The sequence below is a fragment of the Marmota marmota genome, unplaced genomic scaffold (assembly GCF_001458135.2).
Source record: "Marmota marmota marmota unplaced genomic scaffold, marMar, whole genome shotgun sequence".
In the NCBI taxonomy this organism is placed as follows: domain Eukaryota; kingdom Metazoa; phylum Chordata; class Mammalia; order Rodentia; family Sciuridae; genus Marmota; species Marmota marmota.
In genome coordinates this window covers 5,953,855-5,979,240 of record NW_026000108.1, presented here as the reverse complement: position 1 = coordinate 5,979,240, position 25,386 = coordinate 5,953,855, and the positions used below count along the sequence as shown (strand labels likewise).

The 25,386-nt window shown below is 54.8% G+C and overlaps 2 protein-coding genes across 7 annotated transcripts in view; one reads left to right on the top strand and one right to left on the bottom strand.

The window, feature by feature from the left end:
* Nsg1 (neuronal vesicle trafficking associated 1) lies at positions 1-21,227 on the top strand. The gene is made up of 4 exons (XM_048784171.1): positions 1-38; positions 3,436-3,562; positions 17,102-17,212; positions 20,000-21,227. Exons 1-4 carry the CDS (start codon positions 1-3, stop codon positions 20,198-20,200), a joined length of 477 nt encoding a protein of 158 aa, XP_048640128.1. The 3' UTR covers positions 20,201-21,227.
* Stx18 (syntaxin 18) overlaps positions 3,790-25,386 on the bottom strand; it is a 134,730-nt gene continuing 113,133 nt past the window's right edge. For 2 of the 6 annotated variants that reach the window (XM_015481947.2, XM_048784170.1), the window contains 2 exons: positions 23,374-23,454; positions 21,593-22,723 (listed from right to left, as the gene is read on the bottom strand). In XM_015481947.2, the coding sequence (XP_015337433.1) occupies positions 22,628-22,723; positions 23,374-23,454 (177 nt within the window). In that variant the 3' untranslated portion in view covers positions 21,593-22,627. Of the gene's footprint in view, positions 4,181-21,592; positions 22,724-23,373; positions 23,455-25,386 lie in introns of those variants that run through there. The other 4 variants (XM_048784169.1, XM_015481944.2, XM_015481945.2 and 1 more) reach the window with 4 other exon arrangements.

The window sequence follows — 25,386 nt, the reverse complement described above, 5'->3', positions numbered from 1 at the left end:
ATGACGCCCCTCGATGTCAATCAGCTGCAGTTCCCTCCCCCGGGATAAGGTAAGCCCCCCCCTCCCGCCCCCGCCGCCGGTATCCCCCGCACTGCCGGGTGAGCACCCCTAATTCTCCCCCATCCGCTGCAACAAAAGAAACGCCACGTGCGCTGGGGACTCGAAGTAGGGGCGGGCTTGGGCAGGCAGGCAAGGCCGGGCCAGGACGCTGCACCCGCATGCAATTCTGGATCCGGTAATGTTGAGTCCTGTCTTAGAGGACACCTCTGTCCTGACGTGGAACTCGGCCAGGGAAAGGTCCCTTCTTGATGAGTTTTGTGGGCGTCTTCTCCAGGGGGAAATGCCCCTGGTCCCACAGTACTACCCAGCTCTGGGTCTGGGGTGAGATCAGGGGCGGTGGCTGCTGCCTGTGCCTTCCTGCATGAAGCGGTTTCACCCGGCTTGGCCCTCTGAGGTGGGGAATTGCCAGATGTGCCCTCCCTAGAGGCCTGCTTCCTCTGCTTGTTGGTTTTGCCCATCTCTACCAGGCTGCGGGGCTGCGGGAGGGCGTGTGCGCTCACACTGAGCCTTCTCCCTCTTTGTTCCTTTTGTGAAATCTCCAAATTGGTGCCCAGGCTCACTCCTTGTTGGTGTAGCTGGGAACCGTCATTCATGCACCTTTCCCTAGGGCGTTGTTGCTGAATTTAAAGAATGCCCTCCTTTCTTGAGTGCAGCATCCAGTCTCTAGTATCTCTTTATCCAGTAAGGATAATATTTTGATGAGTTAACACTTAAAGGTTAATAGAGTTTTTAAGTCTAGACAATTGCATTGCAAAACTCAAGCCTAAAATCATAAACACAGTGTCTTTTTCAACTGTGGTGCTGCTCACACCCCACCCACCACCACCAGGAGCTTTCTCCTATTCCCTGAAGTGCTTTTACGTTTATTATCTCCCTGGTGAGGAGGCTCTGACTCAGGGCTTCCCGTTCATTCTGGCAGGATGGTGATTTCTGGCCACCGGCAGGGGTGGGGTGGCTGGGGAGGGCCCTGCAGTGGCCCTCCTGGTAGAGGCTTCCTTTATTCCCACAGCAGACCCTGAGAGGCTTGCTCAGCTTCCCAGAGTGGCTTTGCCTCCTTGACTATTCTCCATTAGGCGGGGTGGGCAGCAGGTGCTTCAGTTCCCGATAGGGATCAGCTGTTTATCCCCGACCACAGTGGGGCCACTCTGGGGGACTCATGGTCCAGGTTGGGCTTTGCAGGAAGGGTAGGGCTGCCTGAGGCCTCAGCTTCGACTACCCCTCCCTATCCAGGGATCTACTTAGCAGAGCCTGGCCTCAAGCCCCAAGGTGGCCTGTGTCAGGAACTGTGTCCAAGCAGTACCTCTGTGGGGTGACTCCCCCCACTTGGCCTGACCTCCTCTTGCGCCCTCAGTTTGCTCCACTCTAGAACTGTCTGGCACAGTTGGCTTATTACAGGGAGCAGGGTTTCAGGCAGGTATAAAATTCTGAGCAACCCAAATGGTTGCCCAGGCGTGGCCTATGCAGCGCTGAAAGGTGCTCTGTTGTGCCTGCGAGTGTTCAAACAGAGGGGCACCTGGCAGAGGAGCTCCAGAGAAGGGAGTTCCAGCAGGGACCAAGAGTGGGTAAGGAGGCTTCCAAAGTCCCAGAGGAGACTGAGGCTGGGAGAGTTTATGGGATGCACCCAGGGTCACTCGGGGGAAGGCCACAGTCCCCTGGTACACAGGTTTCTGGCAGCGCCTCTTGTTCCACTCCACTTATAGTGCAATGTCCTGCTCTTGACCTTTCTCAACTCAAAACAACTGCAAGGTGTTGCTCACAGTTAGGTTCAGGGAGGTGATGTCATCTACTCCTGGTGACATGGCATCTGAGGGCCAGATTACACACAGAATCTATCCTGAGGAGGTGCACTAAGTAGAGGCACAGCAGTTACAACAGCAGTGGTAGTCCCAGGGCTGGCTGCTGGCGTGTCAGGGACAGCCTCACCTGACTTTGCTGGATGCCTGTTGTGCATATGTTATAGGGTGAAATTCCTTTCATGTCTTGACCACACTATGAGGTAACTACCATCAGTGCTGCAGTTTACAGATAAGGAAATGAAGGCACCGGGTGTAGGGGACCTGCCCAAGGTCACCTAGCCTGTTACGGCGGGTGTAGATTGGTGCGGATGCAGATCCAGGTTAGCAAACGTTGACAGGTATCCACGCTGGACTGGAGTTCCACGGACTTCCTGGTCTGCATAGCCTCCCAGAGAGATAGCCTTGTTCTTGGCTTATGGGCCGATGAAGCAGCTTCAAGTAGCAAGTGCATGTTCAGGGTCACAGGGCTAGTCAGGTGTGACTGCGATGTGAGGATGGCAGGGTGACACTCACATGCTGATTCAGGAGATGGGCAGCAGAGCTTTAAGGGGTGGGCACTTTGGCCAACACAGGCTGGTGTGCCCTCTCTGGTGCTCCTGGGTGAGCTGCGTGCAAAGGAGTGAGTGGGGCAGCAGTGGGGCTGGGTGGCCCCCAGATCTGGGATCACACCGGCACTGGCCACTTTCTCCCTGTCCCTTCTCTCCTTGGCTGGCTTTCCGGGGTCCACAGCTCAGGCTGAGTCCCTCCAGCTGCTCACCTGGGATTGGCCATCCTGAATTGCTGGATTCCCCTTGTTCTGCTCAACTGCCATGCAGAGCAGGGTGTCTCCCCCAAAGTATGGACCACCCAATGAAGGGGCATGTTCCCTCGGTGGGAGCATGGGGCAGCTGGTTCTTTGCAGTCCACAGCCACTGCCAGGAACCTGCTCTGGGGAGTGGGGTTTGTGGACTAGAGACCTGTAACCCCGGTCCCATCTTGAACCTCTCTCCAGGGGTCCAGTGTGGAGGTGTGAGGAAGACAAAGCCAGGGAGGCCAGGGCTGGGAGGTCCCAGGGAGGAGGCACGGGGAGCCTGGGTCACCCTGACATGAAGCTGGGGGATGCAGGGGGAGGGGCCATGCAGGGCAGCAGGCAGGGGTTGGTGAGTGGAGACCAGGAGCCAGCCTGAGGCCTGTGTCCCCTGGGCTTGCTGCCTGCCCCTCAGTCGAATCTGTGATCCAGTCCTCCTGTGCGCTGCCTGGGGCGTGGGGTACATAAAGGCCCTTGGAAAAGCAGATGCCTCCTGCTCTCCGGGGGTGGAGGAAGGAGCCCTGGAGTAGGAGTCAGGTGTCTTGCTGCCCTATCCAGTCACCTGTCAGCCACCTGACCTTGACCAATGAGCTTAACTCCTCTGCCCCTCGGTTGTGAATGGGAGTTCCTCTGACATGCTGGCACAGAGGAGAGTTCCAGTAGGTGGTGGCTGTTCTCATTCTATTTTGTGGAGAAAGGGTGACTTTGAACATGACAGTTCCCAGACATACCTTCTCAGGGCAGCCGTGTCTGAGTGCATCAGGCCACCACTGACCACTTGCTTCTCTGCTTCCCGGATAAGGTGGTGGTGAAAACCAAGACTGAATATGAACCTGACCGCAAAAAAGGAAGAGCTCGTCCTCCCAAGATCGCGGAGTTCACTGTCAGCATCAGTGAAGGGGTCTCCGAGAGGTTTAAGGTGAGTGTGCCCAGCTGCAGAGATGACTGCAGGGGGACAGTGACCTGGCATGACACCCTTTACCTGGACTGATCCCAGCTGCGCAAACTCAGCAGCTGCTGGCAGCCCACCAAGATAGTATCCTTGTGGCTTTTAAAATCTTTTCTTCTTCTTTCAAAATGAACATGTATTGTTTATTTTTATAACAGGGGAAAACCCACCCGTGAGCTTTCTTTTGATAAAGGTTATAAACCTATAAAAAATCAATTCCCAACATTAAAATATTGACCTAACAGTAGCAGGAAGGAAGCGTGCAGCCCTGTCATGTGCCAGACAGTGTACTAAGCCCTGGCCTGTGTGAGCTCATCTGAGCCCTGGTCCACAGGAGGCTGGTACTGACCTTGTCACCCATTTCACAGATGGGGAGGCAGAGCCAGGATCCGGGGCCCACCTGGCTGCAGAGCCCACATGTCCATCTTCCAGCCTTCTCCACCTCCAGACATGATGGGGATGCCTGTCCCAAGAGTCGGGGTTCCGGCTGGGTGGGGTGAGGAGGGACCTTCCCGACAGTCTGGTGGCTTCGAAGGCAGCACTGGTTGAGGAACAAGTTGGGATACTGATGTTCTGGGAGCTGGAAGCCTGCAAGAGAAGGTGGGATGGAGGCACTCACCCAGGTGTGAAGGGGTGGACTGGGAGACACAGGGGTCCCCAGGCCCTGACCCAGGTCCTGTGGGCGCCCTGATTACCCCTTGTGGATGTGTGAGCAGTTTGCTCAGGCTGGACACAGGTTCCGGGCCCTCTTTGCACATCTTCAGGTTTGAACTTGATGATGTGAACTGCAAAAGGCAGCCTCAGGACTGTCCCTGGTTAATGGATGAAGGGCAGCAGAGGCGGGTGGCTTCTCTGAACCTGCCTGCCTCTCAGGGCCTGCCTGGCACGGGCTCCTGGCATTGCCCTCTTCTGGCCTCTGGTGGTGTTTGCTTGGGTCAGTTTATCAAGTCCTCCCAGCAGTGCTCTTACCTCCTAATGGTGGGCTCTATTCTGATGGCCCTCTCTGCAGATGGGGAGTCAAGGCACAGGGGTCTGTGTCTGCAGGACCTGCTGGGGTGACAGGGTGTCGTATGTGCTGAGATGTTGCTGGCTCAGCAGTCGACAAGCCAGAGGTTCATGGCCAGGATCAGGATGGGCTGACCAAGGTCATCCCTTTCTCTTTTTGGCCTGGGGGATTAGCATGTGCCCTGTCAGTGGGCACTTGCCCCTATGCCCCGTCCCCATCTTGGGATTGGTTCCCACTGCTACTTGAGGCAGGAATGACCTCAGTGTTAAGGTCATGGTATCTGGATGTCTGAGCGGGTTTCTCCTGCCCCATTCAACCATTCCCCGCAGCCTTGTCATTGTAGGTCCCTGAAGGCCTGGAGCAGTGTGGCATCTGAACGGCTGCTCCTTCTGTTGAGTGTCCATATGTGCCAGGCCATGGCCCCTCTGTTGTCCTTGGCTTGTGCTTTTCCCACAAGCTCACCTGCAGCAAGTCCCTAGGTCCCTTGTCTAAGGTGTGGGTGACGCACATCTGCCACCAGGGCTCTCGGCAGCCACAGCTGGGACTCTGTGTGGTTACTTGGCTCCTGTTGCCCAGAACCTGAGGACTCAGAAGACCTCACATGGTTGGTCCCTGTCCCCATGGACTGGCTCCTGTGGCGGAAGTCCTGCCTTGCCACTGCTCCCGCCTCCCGGGCTGCTGGAAGGTGCCGTGGGGTGGGTGCCCAGCACGCTGCTCTCCCGTGAGCCCCGTGCCTGGTTTCGCACCGAGGGTGGCTGGCTGTCTTGCCTTTGCGGCCTGCTTCATGGCTCACACTGCACTGCTTGCCCTTTACAGACAGGGGTCAAGTCCCAGCTTGTTGAAGGGAGGTCAGGGTGCCCCATGATGCTGGTTCTGAAGCCAGTGCCTTTCATCATGACCTCCATGATGGCCTTACTCCAGCCCCGGCAGGAAGTGCCCTGCATCCCAGACCTGTCCCTTTCCATCTCCTTCCAGTGCCGGTGTCCCAGGTCCCTCCCGCCTCTTCCTGTCCCACTGCCCTTTGTAGCGAGGCTGTGCCAGCAGTTGACTGTGCCCGCGTGCTCCCATGAACAAGCCTCTAGTTCAAGGTCATTCTGCTCATTATCTGTTATCATCTACCTCATGAGGTAGGCACCACTGTCATTTCTGTTTTAAGCTGAGGGGAGACCAAGGCAGAGTGCTTGCCCCCAGGCAGCCTGCTCTAGGCTGTGGCAGAAGAGGGCACCTGGCTTTTCCTGTGGCTGGTTTCTAGGGGGTCTCGGCCCCAGGTCACTATTGTGCTGAGGTTGTTCTCTACATCCCTTTCCTTTGTAGATGCGAAACTCTTCCTGGACTTGGGAAGCTGAGGCAGGAGGATTGCAAATTTAAGGCAAGGCTCGGCAACTTAGTGAGATTCTGTCTCAAAATTTTAAAAGTCTGGGGTTGTGGCTCAGTGGTAGAGCATCCCTCTGTTCAGTACCCAGTACTGCAACAAACACCCCCCACCCTACCCCCACCCCAGCAAAAAACCAGCCTTCCTGGGCACTGTCGCCTGTGGTCTTGGAGTTGCTTCCTTGAGCCACTGAACGCAGGTCTCCCTCCCTCCCTCTGCACCCCTGCGGGCACCCCTGTGGCCTGGGCTCTGCTGGGCTGCCCACTGTTGCCCTCTTGTCTCTGCTTCTCTCATGGGTTCCAGGTCCCCTTCTCTGGAGGACCGGGATGGCCCATGTCTCTCTTTGGGTGTGGGCCCTGTGATCTGGTGTCCTGGCCAGGTCTAGGGGTGGTCTTTTAAGGAAAAGTTCCCTCAACTGGAGTTGGTGACCTTGGGAAGGGAACCAGGCCATATCAACCCCCTGGGACAGAATGTCAGCCAGTCGCTGAAGGCGCAGGGACTTCTTGGGGACAGACTTGCTCAGAGCGCCCATGCCGGCATCACTTGCTGCCATCTCTGCACACGCTCAGTAACAGCTTGATAGGAAAGTGGGTGCCTCACGGTGCTGCTGGCTCATGTGAAGGGGGGCCTTGGTGAGGTCCAGGGTCTCCCCACGGGGCCCCTTGTGTGTTGAGTGATCAGTGTTGGGCAGCTTTCTGAGCCAGCCCTGTTTAGCCAGCCCCCTCCAAGTTCTCACAGCAGGGCAGGTGACCTACCCAAGGCTTCATCGTAAGGGACAGAATCTGGGCCAGGAGCCTTCTGGGGGCTTATTTGCCTGGCCTGCTTCCTGGGACACCCTAGCTGGGCTTCATCAGCCTAATGTCCAGCTTCCTTAAGGGCCCCTCTTGCCTTTGCCTGCTCCTGAGGCCCTTTTGAATTGGGAAGGAGATTGTCCCTGTTCATTGCAACCTACAATGGCTGAAGCACAAGGGCCACCTCCAAAGCCTATTTCCCTGAGTGTGCTGAGGCTGCCCGTCTGTGAGTCACCTGGAGTCCAGCCCTGGGTATGTGCATTTTAACCTGCTCTCCAAGCCACGCTCGTGTTCACTGGGTTTGAACTTACATCCTTCCAGTGGCACTAGATGGGGAAGGATCACCAGAAATGCTAGGAGCGCCTACCCTTCTAGAACATTCTCCCTGCCTTTTATTGCCCAGCTCTACTTCTATTATTCCTGAATGCAAGTGAGGCAGGTGACTGCTGTGTGAGGCTTCAGCTGGTTTCTGAAAATTGGGTGTGTGTGTGTGTGTGTGTGTGTGTGTGCACGCGCGCAGCACAGAGCTCCACCCACCCTGGCCTCTGTGTTTGTCTCACTGGGTCAGTCCCAGCTGGGGCAGGTTGGAACATGGTCCTCATTCTGTTGGTGCCCCCGGAGGTTTCTGTGTGGCTGCTCAGCTCAGCCATTGGCTTGGTTCTTTTCATCCGTGTGTGTGAATGGCCAGAAGGAGATCCTGCCTTTCAGATGTTTAAGCAACAAGTAAACAGCGCGTCCCCTTTGTCTCTCATTTGTGTGGTTCAGGCGTGCCTGTCTTTATATACCTTTGGATTGCATCCTTGAAACGAAATGTCTTTTTGGATGTTACTTTATGATTATCACTCAGGGATTAATCTCTTGGCTACAAGGTTGCTAGGCTGGTTGCTAGGTAACAGCTAGTGGGGAAGAGCTTGGAAAGACTCGGCCACACAGGGATGGCAGGATGAATCACCCCAAGGCCGCCCAAAGTGGAGGCTCCAAGTGGCTGGCGTCAGGGAAGAAGGCAGTCATTTAATTAATGGAGGGATGTTTACAGTGAGAAGCAACACAGCCCGAGGTGTTTCTTCAGCCTCAACATTTTTCTAAGGTTCTTTCCTTCTTGCTGATGCAGAGCGGTGTGGCACGCACTGGAGGGTGGGGCACTTCTCAGGGCCCTCCCTCCATCTGGGAGGGCAGAGGGGCCCTAATTGGGCAGGCCCGGGGGAGGCTCTGTTGGGGATGCTGGAATGCAGAGTGGGGACTCTGTACTCGATCCCTGTGCCTGTGGGTTAAGGGTTTGGGTCATGAAGCCACCTTCTGGGCTTTAAGAGAGTCCAAGGTCAGCCTTGCACCTGAGCAAACAGCTCCCACGCCCAAGGGTTGGTGTGGGGCCGGTGTCGGGGAGTCAGGAGAGGCCAGGTCTGATGGTCCTGGAGTTGACGATCAGGGCCCCAGTGGGGATGTCCCTCTGCATCCTGTCTCAAATGATCCCATGGGCAGTTTGCATCTTCTCCTGTCCTTGCTGACCTTCAGCTTCTCGGGTGCCAGTTTGTTTTCCACACTCTCCAGTAATCCCCTGGGGCGTTCCGACGTGCACTTGTTAAATATTTATGAAGGATGACGCGGTTTCCTTGGCACTCAGCGGTGTGTGGGGAGGTGTGGGCCCTGCAGACCCCAGCCCCCCGACCTTCACACATCTTGCGGGATGTGGCTGCCCACATCTGCACTTGCAGAGCCCCTGGGCTCCCGGTCCAGCGTGGAGTGAGGGCTTCCTCCAGAGCCGGGTGATGGCGTCGAGCTGTCTGGGCCTCGTTCACTTCTATGTGGGTTGCTGTAAACGCTTGACGATGGCAGGATTCGTCTTCCTTTTTCAGGATTGTTGTTGGTGCCGCGTTACTCAGCAGAAGCGCTCCTTGCTCCCTCCCCCAAGGGAGGGGGGACAGAGAGCCAAGGAGGAGCCGCTGGTGCCATCGACCCAGCGCCCGCGCAGGCTCAGAGCTTCGCGGTGTGGCTCAGTTCGGGCTGCCCTTGCTGTCCCAGTTTTGTGAGTGGAGAGTGAAGACCCGAGAGGTTGAGGAGGGCCCAGCCACCCAGTAAGCAGGAGTCAAGATGGGGTCCAGGCCCATGTGTGTTTGACGTCAGTGGGACTGTGAGTGGCTCTCCTGCTGCAGTGTCCTGGTCTCCCTAATCCCCCAGACGGACATGGCCTTGGGAGGCCCCCAGCAGCTGAGGAGGCCCGGAGCAGAGGAGGCAGGGAAGCCCAGGGCTGCAGTGTCTGTTCTGCAGAGCGGGCTTTGCTGTGTTGGCCGTGGCTGTGCCTTGTCAGCCGAGCGGCTGTGTCACGCTGTAGCCAGTCCTTCTGTGAATGACCGTGGAGGAGCACTGATGATGGCAGTGGCCATGGGCTGGAGAGTGAGCAGCTGGGATGGTGTCTCCTTCAGGCCCACAGGCTCCTGGCAGGTATCCTCGCTGCTGTGGCCGGGAAGCCCCCACAGAGCCCTCCTGTTCTCGCTGCTCTGGTCTGGGCGTGCCTGCTCATCAGGGACCCCCGCAGCTCATCAGGACAATCCCGGGTCATCAGGACCCCCGCAGCTCCTGTCACCCCAGCTTCCTTCCTGCTTCCTCCAGCCCACTTAAAAAAATTGTGTACAGTGTCCCTTCTGTAAAAGTCACCACTTTCAAGTGTACAGCTTAGGACGTTCAGTGCATTCCGTATTACCTGACCATCGTACCATCTGCTTCCAGAACATTTCCTCTCCCCAAGAGGATCCTGTTCCGTGAAGCTGTTATCCCCACCCCACCAAGCCCCTGACAGCCACGCCTATTTTCTGTCCCTGTCAGTTTCCCTGTTCTGGACTTGTCCCATAGTTGGAGTCGTATCCTATGGCGACCCCTCGGGTCTGGCCTCTTTCCCTTGGCATGGTGTTTCAGGGTCCGTCTGTGTTGTAGCAGGTTTCAGTACATCATTCCTTTCTTTGGCTGAGTAATATTCTGTTGTATGGATGGAACCCAATTTGTTTATTCTCATTGGTTTTTGAATATCTGAGTATTTTCCACCTTTTGGCTGTTGTGAGGAGGCTACTGTGAACATTCATGTACAAATTTTTGTTTGAACACCTATTTTCAGTTCTTTTGGGTATTTACCCAGGGATAGGATGGGGATCTTGTGGTGATTTTATAATTAGCATGTTGTGGAGCTGCCACACGGTTCCCCACACAGTCTGTGGGCTGTGAACGAGGGCTGTGGTTTCCCCACGCCCTCACCACACACGTTGGATTATTCTTCCTTCCAGCCATCATGGCGGATGTGAAGTGGGGTCTCATGGTCTGGATTTGCCCTTCCCTGAGGCCTGACGGTGCTGCTTGCCTTTCATGCCTGTCTGCCATCTGTGGGTCTTCTTCAGAGACATGTCTGTCCAAGTCCTTTCTCAGTTTAATTGGGTTGCCTTTTGTTGTTGAGTTGTTTAGAGTCTGGATACTAAAAGTTTTGCAAATATTTTCTACCATTCTGTGAGTTCTTTTTTCATAGTTTTGCTAGATCCTTTGAATCACAAAGTGTAAAAATTTTCTGAGTACATTTTTTCCTTTGGCTGCTTGTGCTTTTGCTTTCATATCTAAGACACCCTTCCGAACACAGGGTCATGAAGAGTTATCTCCTGTATTTTCTTCTAAGAAATTTATGGCTTGGCTTCTATATAGGTTTTTGTTACTTTTGAGTTGATTTTTGCATATGGCATATGGCATAAGGGTCTAGGTTCATCCTTTTGCATGTGGATATCCAGTTTTCCCAGCATCATTGTTGAAGAGACTTTTTTAACCCTATTAAATGGTCTTGGTGTCCTTATTGAAAAGCAGTGGACCACGGACACTGTAATTTCTGTCTGGATTTCCAGCTCCAGCCCATCTGTGTGTGTGTGCTTATGTCTGAACCATGCTATTTTGATGACTGTATCTTAGTAGTAAGTTTTGAAATTGAGTTTCACAGTTTTCTTCTCTGATTTCAAGACTGTTAGTGTTTCAGATCCATTGCTTAAACAAAAGAAAAAGAAAAAGAAAACCAAGGCTGTCGGAGTTTTGCAGGGGATTGCTCCGACTCCTGGCTCGGGGGGCAGTGTTCCAAGGAGAATAGGAAGCCTTTCGACACCATTTGCCTGGTCCTCCTCCTTCCCTCCAGCCATGTTGGGTCCTTTCCCGTGTAAGGTCCCTTTGCTTGTTCATGCAGGCAGCAGACTACGGAGGGATGAGTGGCAACTGAGCCTTCCTGCCAGTGCACATCACAGAGGCTTTCATGTCACCCACACTGTCATCAAGACCTTGGATAGGGGTTTTGTCCTCTGTCCTTTGAAATCAGGTATTTACAAGATCTTGTTTAGTGTGTTAAAAACAAAGGACACGCATAGCATAAATTTTTATTGCAATATTTTGATAACAGTGTTTGAAGAAAAGGCGTTTTCTTTAAGTGTTTGTGAGTGTGTTAGGCCTAGGAAACATGCTGAGAAGGACTTGTGGACTCACCGCCTGCCCGAGAGGTAAGTGCGGGAACGCAGTGAGCCCTGTACCGGCCCCCGGCTCCAGGTTCTTCCTCCACAGGAAAGAGAAAAGAAAGGCCATGTCACTACCTTGGTCTACAGGTGAGTGTATCGCCTGATTCCTTCTTGTATAACCATTATTATTAGGACCATGTTTTTCGTCTACATTTGAAACAAGATGAAAAGCAGAACAGTTCTTGAGTCCCTGTAGCATGGTGGGCCCAGGGCTTGCCTCTCATACCTAAGAGGCACAGGTTGGAGGGAAGGGCCTGCTTTTGGGGAAATGCCCTCTCGCAGGCAAAGGACCTCCTGCCCTTCGCAGTCCAGCCCACCCAGAGTATGTGTTTTGAGGGAGTGGGGCCGCTCCAGGCTCCCTGGAGCATGGAGGGAGGAGCTGCCCTGGGTCCGCTCTTTCCCATACAAGATCATTTACTTAACAAAACCAAGCTGACCAGCACCTTCTGCAGACAAGGATTAGCTTCTGTTCCATATGTCTGTGTGGAGCTGGGTCCCAGCGTTCTGGGTTGGGCCAGGTGGCAGGGGATGCTTGGGAGTACTCACTGGGAGGCGGATTGCCTGCTGTCCCCATTCCTTCTCATTCCTCACTGCATCTTCAGGAGGACCTGCTTCTGTGCTAGACGTGTGAGGCCTGGCCCTGCCCTGCCCTCTGCTCATGGGGGGACTTGACAGAGAGGTGCACTTCTTGGAGCTGCTATAACAAATCACCACCAGGGTGGCGCTTCAGATGGCATGCAGGACTTCTCCCAGGACTCTGGAAAGTTCCACCGGGTCAGATTCAAGCATCCTGGGGCCGCTCAGCCAGGGCTCAAGGGGTGTGTTTCTTGCCATTTCCTGTCTTCTGGACTCCTTCACTCCTTGGCTTGTGGCGCTTTTCTCCACCTTCAGATCTGCAGTGCCGCATCTTCTAGCTTCTGTCCTTGCATCCCTGCCCCTTTGTAGGATCATCTCCTTCTGAGAGGACATAGCATGGAGAACTCATCTGGGTAATCGGGAGTGTCCCCATTGTGAGATCCAGCCTGATCACATTGGCATGTTCCAGGTGTCTCTGTCCGTCTCCTGCTGCTAAACAGGATCTTTGAGACTGGGACACTCATAAAGGAACTCAGAAGGAAAGGAGGTTTATTGGCTCCTGCCCCTGGAACAGGGGGCTGTCTCTGTCCAAGGCCTGCTTGCTGTGTCATCCCACAAGGGAGGCAGAGGCCAGAGAGAGCAAGGGAAAGGGGAGGAGCAGGCCCTTCCTGGTGAACCACTCCTGCAGGGATGAGTGCCCTCAGATGGGAGCCCTGAGCCTCTCTAGGCTCCATCTCCCAACACAGTAGCATTTCCAGGCCCCTAGGGGTTTGGGCTTTCTCATGCATAGTCAGTTGAGCCCCGTTTTGTGCCAGCCATTTCTCATTTGCATGGCCTGGGGCCCGCCTGGGTGTCCTGCTGGCTGGTGTGAAGGTGCCTCCTTTTCAGTGACGGGGCCTGCAGCAGGCAGGGAAGTGTTGGATTATGGCCTCCACCTGCCCTTTCTGAGGCTGCAGCACTGTGTGGGAGCAGGGCCTGCTGTGCCCCACTGTATGCCTGACAGGTCTCCTGCTTGTCCCAACATGCACACAGGCGCTAGGCCAGCGCGCCCTTCATGGGATGGGGAGCCTGGGGTTGGGACAGTGGCCTCCCCATGTCATGGTGTGGCTGAGTGGGCCTCTAGCCCAGGGCCGCCCTGCTCTTGTTCTCTGGGGGGAAGTCTTCTGAAGTTGGTTGAGAGATGCAGTGTCTGAGCTGGGGCTCTCAGACTCACAGAGGTCATGGTGTGTCATGTGGAGACAGCCTCTGAGCTCCAGGCCTGGGGAATCCTGGATGTCAGGCTCAGTCATTTTGCCCTGGGTTCCAGAATACCCCTCATTCTCATGGGAGAAGGGAGGGAGGTTCACAAATGCCTGCATGTGTAATTGGTGACCACCGAGAGGATGGCACGTTCCAGGGCCTTCTGGAGGCTGCTGACCTAGTTAGGGCTTTGAAGGATGAGGAAGGAGAAGGCAGCCCAGCCTGGTATGCAGGGACAGGACAGGATGACAGCGACAGGAGTCATCTTCAGGGAGGTAAGCCAGTCCTGTACCCACTAAAGTAGCTCTCAGTCCTGTGGATGCCACTACAAGGCTCCACAAAGTGGGGGTGCTTGGAACAATGGAATTGCATTCTCTCATGGTCCTCGAGGCTGGCAGTCTGGAATCAAGGTGTTGGGGGCGTTGCTCCTCCTGAACCCTGCAGGGAGGACCCTTCTTGCCTCCCCTAGCTTCTGGGGGTGCTGGCCATTTGCTCGGCATGTGGGTGCATCCCTTTGGTCTTTGGTCTTCGCAGTGTGTTGTCTCTGTGTCCACATTCCCTGTAGTGGAAGGACGCCAGTCAGATTGGATTTGTGCCCTTAATGGCCTTGTCTTAACTAGACTGCATCTGCAGAGGCCCCATTTGCAAATAAAGTCACGTTTGCAGGTACTTGGGGTAGACTGTAGCTCTTTTTGGGGAACACATTTTAGCCTGTAAGAGGGGTCCAGGTGCTGTCAAAGCCTGCCAACCCTTGTCATCCTCTGATAAACGCCTACAGGCGTGAGGCATTGTTTCCTCTTCGTTCCACAGATGCGCTGTGGTCTGAGAGGACAGGCCCCTGCTAGAGTCATGGTCAGCAGCTTGCAGAGCCAGATTCAGCTTGGAGTGGTTGACCGTGATTCTGGAAAGGCCCCTGACTCACTCCCCTTTCTTAGGCCGTGATAACCACAGGGGTCCCCTGCCACTGGTGAATTTATAGACCCCAGGGGAAGGGAGGGCCTCCCTGCCTCAGGATCTGCAGAGCTGGCTGGAGCAGCTTGGTTTCCATGCCCTCTGTCCTCTCCCCCAGGCTCTGTCATGTTTCTTGCTCTGTGAGCGGGCGGAAGCCGTCCACACAGCCCTGCAGGGGTCTGGGGTCATTTTAAAACCTAAACAGACTGTGAAGCTGACTCCCATGTGGCTTCCAGATCAAGGGGGCAGGCTGGCAGTGGCCAGGGTGGGTATGGCCTCTTCTCTCCACCTACTTTCAGTTGCACAAGATAAAATAGAACATGAAAGGCCATAAAGAGGCCAGTTGTATGGAAAACCAGTTCTCCCCATAGCCCACCTTGAGTGACACAGCTCTGCTGGTGGGGACTGTGGAGGGGGCAGGTGATCCAGTCCCTGGCAGGGTGGACTCAGGTGAGGCAGCACTTGGGGTGTGGAGGGCCGCCTGGGTGGAGAGCCCACTCTGCCATCTGTGAGACTTCAGGGGATGACAGTGGTGACAGGAACATCAGTAAGAACACAGTTCCTTATTGTCCAGCCTGCCCGACACTGTCCTCAGTGTCCTGGTACAGTGCACTCCTTCACCTTCCTAGTGTCGTGGGAAACCATCTGTTTCCAGGCAGGACAGGGGCCCAGGCCGCAGCCGTGAGCTAGAGCTGAAGGGTGTGCTCCACAAGCCGCAGCGTGGCCAGCGGGGGGCTGTCACTCACCGGCCTGCCGAGTGCTCTAGCCAGTGGTCCTTCCTCCTCTAGCACACTCTGACCATTCCTCACCAGGCTCTGCTCCCAGCCCCCTGGCCTGTCACATGCTTGTCTGTGGCCTGCAGCCATCGTCAGACCCTGGCTAGTGCCATCTCCCACGGGTATTGTGGGCCTTGTGGGCCTTGAAAGCAGCCTGGCTGCATTCTGTCTGTGTCCCTGTGCCAGGCATGGGCTCCATATGCAGTGTACCTTGTCCAGACTGACTGGAGTCTCTGGGCCCTCGGGGAACGTGACAGACCCAGGGAGGAGTCACAGAGGTGGGTTTAGTGGGAGAAAGACTGGGAATCGGCAGGACTAGAGAAGGAAGGGCCTCCTTAGAGTGGAGATTTCCTGCTTCCCGGGGGTCTGAGGGGCTAATTCCTAGGTGGGAGGACACAGAGGGGACATATCTTACTCAAGTTGCAGTGGGTGTGACCTGGGAGAGTGGTGGGGGTCGGAGTGGGATTTGGCAGTCATGGGTGTGACAGGTGGCTGTGTAGGGAGAAGCCTGGGGTCCCAGGAGTCTCGGCCCTGCCTATTCGGCCCTGGGGAGTGGTGAGGTGCGTGGAGGTGGCTGAATCTAGCACCGGCATGGACAGGAAGCTGGACAGGAAGCCCGTCCACTGTGGGCTCCTGTGCAGAGCCAGCTCTGCAGAAGCCAGGGCCCCAGCCAGAGATGCCTGCAGCCAGATGCAGGCCCCAGTCGGTCTGAACTCCAGAGATTAAGAGCCCCGGGAAGTGGAGGCAGGGGTCCCACAGTAACCATTTCAGCTCGTCATGGGTGTTTATAGCCTCAAGTGACTGGAAGGTGGGGGAACTGGTGTCCATTTCACAGGTGAGGAGACTGGCTCAGAGAATCCCAGGGTTTCTGGAGCAGTGCAGGAATCGTGCCCTGGTGGGTGTAAGGCGGCTTGCAGGGAGCACAGGTGTTACCACAGGGACTTGAGTTCATGGCCGGGCAGGTGAACGTGCTGCTGGTTTATAACGCTCCTTTCCACACATCTCTTCTCCTGTGACCCCAGGATGCCACAGTATCAAGTGGACCCAAGGCCACTTCCTGAGCTGGCAGGGTGCTCTGCTGAGGGTCTACCCGGAGGAGCTGGGGTTGCACTTGGGTCCCTTGTGCAGCCTCAGGATAAGCAGGGTCCCTCAGTTCCCTGGACCTGGGGGCTGTGGGGCTCTGTGTGTGGCCAGCAGGAGGAGTGCCAGCAATGTGGCAGCTCCTGGCCACCAGCACTGGAGGTGGGAAGCCCGTGCTCCGTGCACATTAGACCAGTGTTTCCGGCGCCCTGACCGCACGTTGGCTCCCCGGGCCCGTACCTTGGCTTCCTTCCTGCCTGTCCAGGGAACCTGGGAGACAGCTGCCCCTTTGCTTACCCAGGTGGGGAAAGGCCACGTCATGCCCTCAAGTTGCTAGGCTCGCTGGCACCCATGTGAGCACCTTTCAGCTCCAGATGCAATCCCATCTTGTGATATCTTGCCCCACGCCCTCCAGCTGGGGCAGGTGTCCCACCTCTGTGTCCCCCGTCTGCCCACTGTCGTGTTTGTTGGTAACGCTAGATGAGCACCTACTGTGTGTCAGGCCAAGCCAGTCTAGGATTCAGCAGCAGCAGCAGTGAGAAAGCCAAATCCCTGTCCTCATGGACACTGACTGAACCGCAGGGGACTAGAGGCCAGAGGTGACGGGCCATGGAGGTTTTGACTTTCCTGCTTAGCTGGTCCCAGTACAAGGGCAGCTTGGTGTCCAAGTGACACTGCCCCAGCACTGAGCTCAGGGCTCAGGCAACATCTATGGAGCAGATGCTTTGCCAGTGGCAGATGCCCCAGCGTGTTACCGCTGGGGGCAGTGGGCACAGCGTCCTGGCCCACTTCTTGGTCATGGGTCTCACTTGCCTCTGAGCCATTTGAGTGATTTGAAGGCTTTGTCATATCTGTACCCATAGCTCTCAGTGCAGAGCCTCAGATACTAAAAACAGCTAACCAAACCTAAAGGTGGGGCTGGGTTGTGGCTCAGCAGTAGAGCGCTCTCCTAGCATATGTGAGGCCCTGGGTTTGATCCACATAAAATTAAATACAATAAAGAAAAAAAAAACTAAAGGTGACACAGGGATATTGTGAAAAATTGAAATGGAACAAAATGTCGTCCAGGGAAACCTGGTTCCTGGACCCCGCCCCCAGCTGCACTTCCTCAGGTTCCTCCCCCGAGTATCCCTTGGCACTCTGTCACCATCTTCCCAGCTACCCTGACCTCCCGCCTCTGCCCGCCCACCCGCAGGTCTCCGTGCTGGTCCTCTTCGCTCTGGCCTTCCTCACCTGCGTCGTCTTCCTGGTCGTCTACAAGGTGTACAAGTACGACCGCGCCTGCCCTGATGGCTTCGTCCTCAAGGTAAGGCTCCACTTCCCCCCAGAGGCTGCAGGATACCAGTGTGCCTCTTCTTCCGATGACCTTGCCAGGAACAGGCCCTAGAGCAGACGAGGCCTTGTGCTCCATACCCACGACGGTGAAAGCCTGGAGAGTTGGCAGGTGGCCAGAGGGCATAGCTGGACCAGTAGGAAGTGCTCAGGGTGACATTTCCCTCCTGTGTCTTGCACTGGGACTGGTGGAGAGAAGGTTGGCTACAGGAAAGAGGGGAGAGGCCCCGCCCAGGTCACCTGGGTGCACACCAGCCCTCCTGGCCCCGGTTGCTCTTCAGGTGGCTGCAGGGTGGCTGGGTCTCTGTGCACATTCCATTTCCTTGTCATTTCTCTTCTGAAACTAGCTCTTCACCTATATAGGGGACTTGCTGGGATTTCTGATCTTTATTCTTCGGTGTCCAGTGAGCTGGTAGAGTCCCTGTTCTCCAAGGAGCAGCAGGGTGGCATCTGATCTTTACATTGTCACCTAACTGGTGGCAGTGGAGTCTGTCCATCTGAGGAGAGGCAGTAGCTACAGTAGCCCAAACAGGGGGCACACTGCAGCACCCCTGGAGCTGCGGGCATGAGGGTGTACTGCCGTCCCACCCTCGCCACCACCACCTCCCCAGATCCCGTGGTGGCCCTTGAGCTCTGCCTGCCCGTCTGTGAGCAGGCAAAGCAGGTAGCACCCAGCCTCTGCAAAGGACAACACAGCTGCCACTTCTGGAGTGGCCTCAGCTCAGACTTTCTGAATGAAGGCCCCAGCCAGGCAAGGGGACGGGGTCAGCAGTGCCTCCTGGCTGGGTGTTCTGTCCTCCTGGTGTTCTCGATGCCCAGCACAGCCAGCCGAGCCTGCATCGGGGCCTGATGGTGCCCACCTGCTGCGCTCTCCCTGCTGCACACCCTAGGCACGGTGGCCACTGCATGCGAGAGCGGGAGCCCACCCCTTCAGGCTCACTGGGCCTCCAGGTCTGCTTAGGTGGGCGCTTTTCATGACCACCATGTATCCATCCCTCAACATGTTCCGTGCTCAGCCCTGTGACAGCAAGCACAGCCGAGCCATGTCAAATGAACCCACACCTGGAAGGTGACGTTACAGCAGGAGGCCCTGGCTGGGAAAAGCTCATTGTGGAGACCACGGCTCTGGCGGTGGTTCCCTTGCAGCTGACTTCCAGGGCAGGTCCCAGCTCACATTCTTGTCTAAACGAGCACCCCATCTTCCCCCTTGAGGACACAGGGTGAGCCAGCAGCACAGGGGAGCAAAGCCTCCTGGCAGTGAGTACAGGTGGTCAGGGGTACGTTCCTGTGGCCTGAGAGCGTTGGCTGAATTGAAAGGATTGCCGGTGGTCAGTTCTGGACAACAAAAACAAAAAACCCAGGGCTGACCTCTGGGTGGAGCGTACCACAAGGCCCAAGGCTCCAGACGCACTGTTGGTCTTACTTTCCTGTGTGATAGAGGCATCCATGCTTTGATTGCTTTGACTCGGTTTATAAGATTTGTTAGATTTGTTACTCTCACCCAAAGTCCAGGCTGGAAAGCAGTGATGGATTTGTAGTCGTCGGACTTCCCTACCTCTTGCTGTCCTTGGCCCCCTGGATTTTGTCCTTGGGGTGGCAGGAGATACATGAAAAATGGAGGGCATGCAGCTTCCCTTTAGGGCCCACCCAGCCCAGAACTTGCACCTGTCACATCCATTCAAATCCCACTGGCCTGAAGTTAGTCTCAGAGCCTTACCTGGCTACATGGCAGGCGGGGAAATGTAGTTGTTGGTCGGGATGCCCCCTGCCCCGGTCAGCTTTGGGGACAATGTGTGGTGGAAGACAATTAGCAACGTCAGTGCACCTTCCCCAGGGGTCTGTGCTGTGTGCACATGCTACCTGCAACCCCTCCCGGCCAAGTCATCCAGCATCAGTTGTGACTGGGGCAGTGGTTAGTTGGCTTCTGTCCTGAGAAGCAGCCAACTCATGTGCAGGATCTGAAGCCTTCAGGGCTCTACACTCCTGACAGTTTGATGACTGCTACACACTGTCTTCTTCCAAAATGCCACACAGCACCACAGGGGTTTTCAGCTATTCTGAAACCCAGACTTGGATGTCCCAGTTTTGTGACTTATAGGGGGCAGCTTCCAGCCTCCACCCCTCTGAAACTGCTCCATGCATTCCTGCTTCCCTTGGGGTCACAAGGCCCACCCACATCTCCTACTGGGACCTTGACAGCTGAGAGGCTGGCCCTGGCCCTTTTGCAGGCCCCTGCTCACTCTGTGCTGGCCTGGTCTTCCTGCAGTCTCCCGCCCCAGGGCCTCTTCTACGTGTGCTCTGTTCTCTGCCTCAAGTACTTGCCTGCCCATCACCTGAGCAAGACCTCCTGAGGACCTAGCCCAGTGCCCAGGGAAACCTTTCTCACTTCCCTCCCTTCCTTATTTGAATTGGTTACTTCTGGACATGTCAGAAGGGTCATTGTTTTCTAGTAGGTGTCCTGTGCACCCTCCCCCCACCCCTGCAAAGTGCCCACGTAAGCAGAGCACACAGTGTGAGATCTCTGGAGAAGTAAAGCCTGTGACAGAAGCTCAAGTGCCAGTCTGACGTGGCACCCACCAGTTAATGCCAGGCTTCTGTGTGGTCGTGCTCCCAGGGCAGGACTTGTGTCTGTTGTGGCCCATCCTGGTACTTATCCCTCCAGGTTCAGAGAAGGTGCCGTCACAACTGTGGGGCATCGACTGGGGGATACTGGCACCTCTCTTGCACCCACGTCTGGTCTCAGTGGCCTCTTGTCTTGCAGAATACCCAGTGCATCCCAGAAGGCTTGGAAAGCTACTACGCGGAGCAAGATTCCAGCGCCCGGGAGAAATTTTACACAGTCATAAACCACTACAACCTGGCCAAGCAGAGCATCACCCGCTCCGTGTCACCCTGGATGTCAGTGCTTTCAGAAGAGAAGCTGTCAGAACAGGAGACTGAAGCAGCTGAGAAGTCAGCTTAGCGAGACGGGCAAGTTCCTTCCAATGTGTCACTTGAAGATAACAAAGGGACTTTGAGGGACATTTCATTAAATATAATTACTGATAATTTAGAGGTTACTCATTTACGGTGCAATTGCTTCTGTTTGCTAATGCTGCTTTGCAAATAAAACTTGCTGCCGACCACCCATGGGCATAAAACCAAGAGCATATCAGAGTTGCTTAAAGAGCTCTGGCGCCACTTTTTATGCTAAGGGTTCTTAGTTTAGCTCCATCACTGGGATTTACTGGATGCTGTCAAAAAACAAATTTAACCTGGATGTGCAAGGGCGTTGGCCTTCAGATACATAATGCATTTTGTGGAGTTTATTTTCAAAGCCACCTTGCTGTGTGCACACCTTACCCCATAGCCATATCTAGAGTGATCTCTTGCTAAGAGCAAGTGCTACTTCAGTTTCCTCACCCCCCAGCTGATGGTGCCACTGAGGACAAGAGCACCAGGTGGCAGATCTGCACCAGGTGGTTCTTAGTACAGCTGGGTCCCCTCTGGCTCTGGCATCTTGATAAAGAGGGACCACTGAGTGGACATGTGAGGTTCTCTTCAGAGTGCATGGGCTGGGCAGAGAAGGGGGGCGGGAGGAGCTGGTCCTGGGGTCGGGGGCTGCAGAACTGCCTTCCCGTGGGTGGGCTGTCTGCTGGTGATGTGCTAAATAGGAAAGAAATGCTCTTTTGTTCATTTCTATTATGATCAATTTGCACGTACAGTCCTGTATGCAAGTTAAGTTTTACAAGTTTGCTGGGTAGGAAAAGTGAAAATTTAATTGCTCGTAAGCCAGGGCTACTTTAAGCTTTATTCTCAGACAGATATTATTCCTTGATGTAGCAAACAGCTGGGGGCACTGGTGTGGCACCCTGCAAACCTGACATTTCAATCCACAATCTTTGTAAGAAAATTGTTTCAATTTGAATCTTGACATTAAAGTATATCTTTACAAAATTGCCAGTTAGATAAACTACGTGTGTAAGACAATTAAATAGAAAAAAAAGATATCCACAGATGTTGCTTGCATGTTATTGAGTGTGTTGATTCTGGTGGGTGTGTCAAGTTTCACTGGTTTTTAGAAGAGCAGAAATAAATGGCAAATAGTGCGAGACCTGTTGCAAACAAGCATGGTGAGGACGGTCGGCTCCACTGCTCTCCCTGAGATGTGCTTCCAAGACAAACGCGTGTTTTATTATCAAGGGTGTTTCGAAACAAAGATCCTGACCTAGGTGTGGACAGAATGCAGCACAGTGGCCCAAGCTGCGAGCAATACATGCAAGCACTAAACGCGTGCCAAACTTGTCCTGTGCACCCTCCCCCCACCCCTGCAAAGTGCCCACATAAGCAAAGCACACAGGCGCACCCCCAGGTATTCTAGTAGACATGTACTTTATTGACTGTAAATTGACTACAATAATTTCCTACATTTCACTTGGTGCAAATAAAGAACTCAAGGGTACCTGTGCCACCCAACGACTGTCCATGCACGTGTTTTGTGAGGAGGAGTGGTGTGAACTGGCTCATCCCCACAGGATGCCAGGATACTGGACGCAGTATGCAGACATGGTCCACATGGAGCAGGCTTTCAGTTACAAACAGGTGATCCTGGAGACTCTTCCTGCAGGCAGGTGTGCAGGCATGGGGTATCAGGCCCTGCTCTTCTGTGGCCCACTTCTTCCTTTAAACACATAATACTTGAACCCTGAAGCAGGAAGCCAGGACTTAGGGGCCCCAGTTCCTGCCCTGCCATTAAGAGTGTTGGGGGCGGCAGCTGGAGCCAGGCAGGCAGCCCTTGGAGCACCTCGGAGCTTGCCCACCAGGTAGGTGGGCAACCACTGGACTGGACTGCAGTGTTCCTACTGGCAACGCAGCGAGGGGCCACAACTGTATTTAATAGGTCTGCGAGGCAAATGAAACTCTTCTGCATCACTGTGACTGTCAGCTGACTCGGGCAACCAGAAGCTACAAGGAATTGAGGCACCAATCCTTTGTCATGTCATCCTTAGCCAAGTTCTGTCCTGCAGCTGCTGGGATGAGCCCTGAGACAACACTGGGAGTGTGGCCTGCAGTTCATGGGGGAGCTGTCCCTGCCAGGGCAGCTTAAGCGGAGGTGCAGTCCACGACCTCTCGCTCATGCTGACTTGTGCCTTAGGGCTGTGGGCATACCACTCCCAAGTTGTGCACTGCTCTTCAGCTGCTGAACAGGCACAGGCCCACTGGCCTGGGTACCCCTTTTGTGATGTACATGTCTGTCTCAACCCCCTTGTCCCTCAAATGACTTCGTGATAAAACCTGATCACAGCTCCTCCGATGCCAGACACCTGAGAGTACACGCTTGGTATGTCAGAGGTGCCCCTGCAGATGCTCGTCCTGCATACCTTGGCCAAGGCCACAGACCTTGTGGCAGCTAGCTGTCGTACCAGTCCAGGAAGAGGAGGGAGAAGGAGCACATCACCAGGAAGAAGAGGATCCACACGCGGAAACCAGCGTTGTTTTTAATGGCCTGGGCGGGGCGAGAGCACAGGACCTCAGGACTGGGGTTCAGAGCCCTGCAGTGCCCTACCGTTCCCATGCGTTCCTGCTCAGCAGGAACTGGGTGCTGCTCGGTCACCTTGGATGGGTGGCTTAATTATGAAGTAAAGTCAACAAATGTGGTGAATCCCACAGAAGACAAGGGGATTGTCCTTTCCAATCCTGCTTTGGCCTGGCAGTACAGCCCATTCACCCAAAAAACATGACACCCAGGAATCACATTTGTCTCCGGGTTCAAGGTGCACAGCAGTCTCAATCCTAGCTCGTGTTCCCCAGTCAGTAGGTGACTCAGTGTCAGCCCTGTAACAACCTGACCCTAAGGACAGCTCAGAAAACAATGTCCACTCAATAGTAAGCACCTGGAAGGTCATCCCCAAATAGCAACCAGGCACTGCCCACTCCCTGACGCTCACCCCTCCATTCAAGAAGTTACCTAGCCACTCCTGGTCCACCTCACCTCAGACTGCTGCTTCGGAGGGTGGGAGCCACTGTCTTGACAACGAGCTAGAGTCAGCCAGTGGGGCTCATGAACACGTGGCTTGCTGGCACTGACCGTGGTTGGCCCCAAAGCCCCTGCATAGCCTTGCCCAGATCACACCCAGGGGACCCAAGAGCACCCACCTCTCGTATGTCCTCATTGCCCTCCTTGATGTTTTCAGTTGCTCCTACCACTAACTGGTGAATGCTATCAATCTCGGCTTCCTGTGGAAGGAAAGGGTGTCGGGTAAATATAGCCACCGCCTCCTCCCACGAGCAGACATTGTGCTGGAAACAGCAGCCTCCGCTTGCCAACGGACAGAGACTTTACTTGTTGGCCCATGAATCTTCATGGCATCCTGAACTTTATGAAAGCTGGCACCCAGCTTTGTGAAAGGGAAACTTGGAGCTCTGAGGTAACTGAGCCCGAGTCATCCAGTAAGCCAGTGGCAGGGCTGGGATAAGACTCACCTTGCTGGACCCCAGAGCTGGTGCTGCTCCCCACCTTCCGTCTCTCCCAAGCCACTTGCTGATAACAAGGACAGAAACCTAAGAGCTGCTGTTTGTGGAACGGCACTACATGCCAGGGGGCATTCCCTTCAATCCCTCATTTATTCTTTCCAAGGTCCAGAGAAATGAGCTTCAAAACTCAGGTGCTTCTAAATAAACCCTCTGGCTCCAAAAAAAGTGCTTTATGTCTTCCCCTCAGCTCTATCAGGCAGGCTGAAACTCAAATGGGATGTGATACTTGTAGGAAGTGTTCCCTCCAAACACCTGGAAAACTCAGTAGTAAGGGACCCTGGTCTCATGTGAACACTGCTCCTGCACCCACCACTGGCAGAGGGGACCATGCCTGCTAGCCTTTCGAGCAGTGGTGTCAGTTTGTCTCCCTTGCCGGGGTGGCGAGTGTGTGCTGGCATGGGTTGTGCAGAAGCCACAGCTGCAGGCTTTGGCCACCTGATTCCCTGTGATGGCCATTACACAAAAGCATAAGGGCCAGTATTGCTCTGTAGCTGTGCCTTTTAGGAGGAGCTACCTGAACCTCACCTCCGTTCCTATGAGGGACTTGTTATAGGTAAGCAGCAACACGATGTAAGAGAAGACGAATGCAGTGTCCTAGGTCTCCAAGACCTGAGCCACCAAGGCAAGGCTCAGGCTGGAGCTCCATCTGCTACCTCCCCAGGCAGAGCGCAGGAGCTGGGGGAAGCAGGACAGCAGCTCTCCTCTTGTTAAGAGCAACCCATCTGGCTCAGGGCTCTGAGGCAGCCACTGATAAGGGAGGGTCACTGCATTCCCAGCAAGGGGGCTCCTCAGTAGCTGGGCTGAGTACAGGAGCCTGAGAAGGAGCGCAGACCTCACCTCTTCTGCATCCGGGCCAACCTCATTGCCTTCCATTGTGCCTAAGACACACTCCAGGAATATTCCCTTTGCCGGTGGCTAACAGCCATGCCCAGAAAATAGGACACAACCCAGATTTGTGGTGGCTAGCTCTGGAAATAATGTCAGTCACCACTTACTAAGAGCCTGTGATGGACCAGGTGTGTCAGGCACTTGAGTGAGGCAAGTGACATCAGCCCCATCTTACAGGCAAGGACAGGACCTGGGAGAAACAGTCCCTGCCACACATGTGTGGCAAGCTGGGCAAGCTCTTCCAGGAACGGGCTGGTGTGCTCTGTGAAGCTGAAGTGATGGCCATGGAAGTGAGGTCACCGCAGAGGGAGGCTTCCATCCCGGCACCGCACACAGACCGAGCAGACCCTGTAAGGAGCTACTCAAAGGGCAACTCCTGTGACCCTGGACTTCCAAAGTGGGATTAGATCCAGTTTACCTCCTTCATAATGATCTGACTGTGGCTGTGTTAGCCCAGTCTAACACACCAGAGCAAACAGATTTTATCTTTCAAACCCATAGTCTGTGGGTGCTAAAACCCAAAAGGGAAAATTCATTGGACTTTAAAAATTTTGCCAGTAACTGGCTGGAAAAAGTTTGGAATGGTAGATATGGCATGAAACTTCCTGTAAGAAAACAATCCTATTCCCACAAGAATACTCCTGAGGGTGTGGGCCCGGCATTTTGAGAGGGCCATGTCTGAGCTCCTGTAACACTGGTGACAGAAATATCTATGCCCTATCAGGCACTGTGTGGGTGCCTCTGAAA

Coding starts and splice junctions, on each gene's coding strand:
- Nsg1 (XM_048784171.1), top strand. CDS start 1: ATGACGCCCCTCGATGTCAATCAGCTGCAGTTCCCTCC. Junction 3,563..17,101: donor GGGTCTCCGAGAGGTTTAAG/GTGAGTGTGCCC, acceptor GCCCACCCGCAG/GTCTCCGTGCTGGTCCTCTT. Junction 17,213..19,999: donor CTGATGGCTTCGTCCTCAAG/GTAAGGCTCCAC, acceptor CTTGTCTTGCAG/AATACCCAGTGCATCCCAGA.